This window comes from Pygoscelis adeliae, unplaced genomic scaffold, assembly GCF_000699105.1.
Source record: "Pygoscelis adeliae isolate BGI_AS28 unplaced genomic scaffold, ASM69910v1 Scaffold41, whole genome shotgun sequence".
NCBI classification, from domain to species: domain Eukaryota; kingdom Metazoa; phylum Chordata; class Aves; order Sphenisciformes; family Spheniscidae; genus Pygoscelis; species Pygoscelis adeliae.
In genome coordinates this window covers 5862916-5868789 of record NW_008824373.1, presented here as the reverse complement: position 1 = coordinate 5868789, position 5874 = coordinate 5862916, and the positions used below count along the sequence as shown (strand labels likewise).

At 35.3% G+C, this 5874-nt stretch overlaps 1 protein-coding gene across 1 annotated transcript in view; it reads right to left on the bottom strand.

Annotated features, from left to right (window-relative positions):
* The window catches only part of GRIK2 (glutamate receptor, ionotropic, kainate 2), a 446885-nt gene that overhangs the window by 212345 nt on the left and 228666 nt on the right, over positions 1-5874 (bottom strand). Inside the window, exons 7-8 of the mRNA XM_009320161.1 lie at positions 4102-4245; positions 2720-2827 (exon numbers count right to left, since the gene is read on the bottom strand). Of these exons, the coding sequence (XP_009318436.1) occupies positions 2720-2827; positions 4102-4245 (252 nt within the window). The remainder of the gene's footprint in view (positions 1-2719; positions 2828-4101; positions 4246-5874) is intronic.

The window sequence follows — 5874 nt, the reverse complement described above, 5'->3', positions numbered from 1 at the left end:
GAACATGTGAAAAGAGGGAGGTAGGGGACAGAGGGAAGGGAGAGGTATTCATCACAGCTTTAACAGAAGACAATCTTGTGGGGGGAAAAAAACTTTGACACAGCTCTTTTAAAGAAAAGGACTGGCTAAAATGTACCCTCTCTACTAGGAAGTGTCCTGCTCTAGAGTTTAATGATTCACCCTGGATTCAAGAATAGGGTTTGTATTCTTTCAGAATAACCAAGTTTTCTTCAAAGAAAAACATTTATTTGTCAGCATTGATTTCTCTTTCTCAGTAAAATACTCTATACATTCCAAATATTTACTAAGCAATTCAATCTAATGTGCATACGCCTTAATTTTCCTTTTCCTAATCTCATATCATTACACCCTACAGAAACTGCTCTGCTTTTGCTCATAGGTATCTTTGAATCTGTGTAGCAATCCTCATCATTCTTTGCTAACACTTTCCTAACTCCTAAACTTTTCTAATACATGGTAATTAATTCTTACTGCTCTTTCCAAAGATTGTCAGCATATTTTGGTGAAAAACTAATATTATCACAACCCTTTATCACATGGCCAAAATGAGCCATGAAGGAATGTCCTGGTTTCATTAAACCACGACAAGGAAGTAAAAGTATCTTCCTTTTCTGTGAACTTCTGTGTACAAAGCTTAAGCATATGCTGGTTGTTTTTAAATATCCATATCCTTTTATGATGATTTCTGTTGTCGTCTCTTACATATCTTTCATTATTATTGTTTCCCAAGTTCTTTTTTTCTATTATGTGTTTTAGAGTACTGTATTTCCTGTTGAATTTTATTTTCTTCCCATATTTCTGATCTCTGTAGACCTTTTAATTTTTATATTTTCAGTGGAGTATGTATCTCCTAATATATTGTCAACTGAGAATTAAATTAACATGCTTTTGTGTTTCTGCTTTCATATCAATACTGATGGTGAAATAAGAACAGAGATAAAACAGATCCAGATGAAAGATACCATTCTTTTAGCCCACTGCACATCTATTATGCAATATTTTACATCAATGTTCTCTCAGAAAATTTCCAGACCACATAGAAAATTTCATAACAAAGCCAACTCTTTTTTTAATAGCATCGTGAAGTAGTATCACATATGTCATTAAAAGACAAATATATTACACTGTCTATATTTCTTTAACTATTTTGCATTTCTGCCTGAAAAGAAATTAAGTACACTGTGAAGATTTTATCTTCCAGAAAACCCATGTTGCTTGATGGTTCTCAAATGCCACCCAATGTTCTTAAAGCCATCCCAGATTACAGAGACTTCCTTTCCTCATTTTCAACAGTTATCACTTCAGTGACTCTTCAGCCACTACTGTCTTATTTAGTTATTCCCATATTATCAGTTCTTCCATTTCTGTTTCCAGTAAGGAAGACTGGTTGCATTGCACCTATTCTACTTGTACACAGAGCTAATTTGCTTTTCAGATCTAATCACTACGATATGCTTTTTTTTTTCCCCTTAAGTTTCCAGAGCTCCCTTCATGGAATACTTCATAGGAAGACTCTACTATCAGTGCATTGCTGAATGTTTTAAGATATAGATTAGTCCTTTAATCACAGGTTTGCCACTGGACATTTTCAAAAATATTATTACCTATGTAAGTGTGTCAAAGCAAGCTCATGGCTTCTGAACTTTTTTTAAATCTTCCTACTAAGAGAATATTAATATTCCAAAACTAGTATTGAGGGGGAAAGTTTTGGAAAAATATGCTTTTTATTCTAGCTTCTCCATTCAATGATTTATATGAGAAAGGAAACACAACTCTGCAGCATGGTGCCTTCCCTTAATTTCTTTTTTTATTTGTGGCCACAATATTACCTTGGGACAATAGCTGATAAAACTTTATCTGAAGATGAAGAAAAACAGTGCTTACAGAACACTGAACACCACAACTAAATACATACTACAAGGCAGATGCAAATTGAAAAACCTTTGTCTACTGATCACAACAATGTGAGACACTGCAGCTTCCTGCATTGCCTCTCTGTGGCAGGGTGGCTGGAGAAGAGAGGGAAAATGATCTCATTTCAGATCATCATGGTGTCATGTAGGCAAGCCAAATATCTGTACGTGCTTCCCCAGGCCTTTAGTTCAAATATTAGGCTACAGAAAAAGGGCATTTCTCAATCTTTTTTGTCTTTCACTCCATATCTGTACAAGAAAAATTCATGACTTTTATCTCTCCACTTAGAGATAAAAATTTTGTATTCCAAGAAGAGAATCAAAGTTCCCTCTTAAAACACAGAAAATTGCCAAAATGAAGCTATTTTATTTCATTCTGTTTGAGGTAATTCTTCCTGAATTAGTAAAACATAAAGAAAATACAAATACACATACCCACAGGTTCACATTTGAGGATAGGCAATGGGATTGGAATCACAACTAAAACTAAACTCAATATAGATTGAAGATAAAATATATTAATGCATCACTCCAGGTCCAGCTGTTCACTCTTCCCCAGTCCTCTTGAATCTAAGACTGTGGCTAGAAGCACACAGTTAAGAGGCCACTAACTGTCAGACATCGAGATAACAGCTTTTACTAGAAGACTTTGAAACCAGATATCAAGTTGAGAACAGGTGTATTGTTTTATGTGACACATGAAATGTTATTGAAAATGCTACTGTTTTTAGGGGGTGGGTTTTTGTTTTGTTTCTCATCACTTTGGAGGTAAACATCTTACACACCTTTTCAAGACCTTCTTCCTTGAGGCTGATAACATCTAAATCAAAATCGGTCCTTAAGCCATTGGTTTTGTTGAAAGTTATCCTGCCTGTGAGGCCTTCCCAGTGGGCCTATGGAGAAAGAAAGAACAATTTCTATAAATAAATACTTCTTCCTTTTTTTGCCCAAAAAGAACAAATTTTACTTCCGCCAAAATGGGAATATTAATTATTCATTCTATGTAAATAATTTACCTTGTGGCTGATTGTTTTTAAAAATATTTTGTATTCACTTTTTTGCTAATTAAATCAACCTTTATTCATTCTTCACAGACAATTTTTTAAACAACCTTCCATGTTAGCCAATAGACTCTTCTTACTAAATGAGATAAAAGGCTGTTTTGTTTTCATTCCTCCATCATTCATGCACGCATTTCCCTTTATGCTTCCCTACATGCCCCCCCTCCTCAAGCTTCAATCTCTTTCATTAACACTGGATTTTATTTTTCTGTCAGGAAATTTCATTCAAATAAAGGCTTACTTTTGCAAGATGATGAGTCTCCTGAAACCACACTGAGACAGCAAAAATTGAGGTCACTGAGGCCAGTCTTCCAGAGCTGATTCCTTACATTTAATAAAGTGCAGTATCCTCATTTTTTTATAACTTAAAATCTATCTAGTTCTAAAACTATACTAAAGTAGAGGAGGGAATGTGGAAAACAAAATTATCATCTTAAAAGGAAACAATATTAAAAACAGGATTATATTCCATTGCAAATAGTTCTCTTTATCGCAGTATTTTGCATATCTAGAATAAGAAATACTGCATTAGGAGTTACTTACAGTAAAAGGGACTTGAATACTTTACAGTGTTCACCTTAGCACCTTAAATTTCCTAGCTTTGCTTTAAAGCACTATCTATCAGTATCTAAACAGCATACTAGGACACCAAGGCCACATATTTTAATTCACCATAGCAAAAAAAAAAAAAAAGGAGAATTAGACCCAGGGAGTAAACTTCATTTTTGGCCCCTTTGAACTTATGCCAATATTTAGTTGCTGAATTTTTCATAGTCAGTCTGTGGTTTGGGTGTTTCAGGGGTTTGGGTTTTTATATGACAAATGTTCCAACCCCTGCCCCTCCCCAATTATCTACAAACAAAAGTTTTATTTAGAATGCCGTTATTTCACCCTTTTATGTTTCTTTGTTCCAACTAATACCTCAGGAAAACCTGCTTTCAAATAAAAATGCTGTCTTGCTTGCTAAACTCTCTCCACATAACAAGCTGAGAGATTCCCATCTACTGAAAAAAAAAAAGGCAGAGTTCAAGTAGACTGGGAACAAAAGAAAATGGGAGTTGGGAGAAAGGAAAGTAATGAAGCAGGATACTTTATTAGTGACTTACCTCCTTAATGAGACTCATAAAGCGGGTCCCAAACCGCCACGGTTTGTGGCGATTACACTGTAGTGAACTGACAGTCATCTGTGGGAACTGCTGGACAGCCACTGACACCACATGAACTGCATCATACATTAGTGCTGCGTCCGTCTGAAATCAGAATGAAATCAGAACCATGAACACAAAACAAAAACATGTGACAGCCCAGCAGTGAGAGAAGGAAACAAAAAATTAACACTGCTTGTTCTGTTAAAGGGAGAAGATGATCTGATTGCTTATGTAGCACTGTAAAATGCAGCCTTATTGGCAAGTCCTACATAATAAGTGTCAGGACCTTCAGTCTCAGCTTTTCTCTTTTTAATGCTGAAAAAAGGACCCAAATACCAACTTTTCAGATCACAGGAGAACACTGGTCTCTCTGATGACTCATGTTACTTTAAAAACAGCAGTGTATTAGGGGGTTAGATAAATCACTGTATGCATGTTTGATTCAAGTCAGTTATTTCCATGAGTGAGGCAAAAGAAAAAAATGAAAAAATTAGCAAGGCAGCAAAACCTTACTTATGAAGGGAAGTGCACAGGCTAAGGAAATATATGTTTTTCTGTTTTGAAATGACAGACTAGATACAGTCCCAAAGGTACTCAACTGATTCATTAATAACTTTTTATGGGTATCGGTTTAAATCCCTACGACAAATCTAACCAGTATCTTCTACAAATCAGAGGCAAACTAGAATGGTATTAAATGCACATTCATTTTAATGGTTTTCATGTCCCACCCTAAATAAATAGGCTGTTTAGACCTGGTATGTACTAACTAATGTTGTATTAGCAAAGGACAGAGGCAGCCTCTCAGTACACACTGTCATGCTGTACAAGAAACTGACATCTCTCTCCTGTTCTATTTGATAAACAGAGGCAAGCCTTGGAACCAAAAGCAAGAGAGGACCTTAGATTCAGCTGATGGAAATGAATGTTACGCCATCTGCTCAGCATACCTTAGAGAAAAAGGACCTATTTCCCCTTCTCATTCACATAATTAGTGAGCTGTGAAATTAGTTCTTTAATGGATAGGAAACCTGGAGATTATTGCACTTGTCACAATACAATACAATGCAATACAAAATGAGCTTATATAGTGCCTTTCATGCAAATGCATCCCAAGGCTCTTTACAATAAAACTAAACATAAAAATGCAAAAATGCTCTACCATTATAGCCCATAAGCTACTGTTAAAGGGGAAAATATACGTTTACATTTAAATGAGTCTCCCAAGGAGAGATTTCAAAATTCAAACAGAAATAAATCCTGATTTTAAAATAGCCAGTATAATAGGTTTCAATGATCTCAGATGCCACGTAGTTTATGCAGGGGCTCCAAATCAGTCAGAAAATATTTTTGCTGCCAAATTGTTCATTATCTTCAAGGCATTAAAGTGCTTTTAAGGCAAGCAGATATTTGACAAGGAGGCAGAAAAACACCAAAAAGTTGGAATGACATGCTGAGTAAGCATCATACAAAGCTTAATATTCTAGAAGCAGTACTTGGCAGTAGTTGAAGTCTAGACAACAGTTTTTTAAATAAACTATACAATAAGTACAACATATTTATCTGGTTCAGAAATGCAAACTTTTTTTTTTTTATATGAGCTTTACTTCTAAACCTGTAGTCCTTGCACCAATGAAGGAAAACTGAAATTGCTGTGAGACTTTAGCAAAAGCAGCCCATTAAGAAGCAACCAGAAGTTCCAAAACAGCATTAACTGATTAATTAGATATA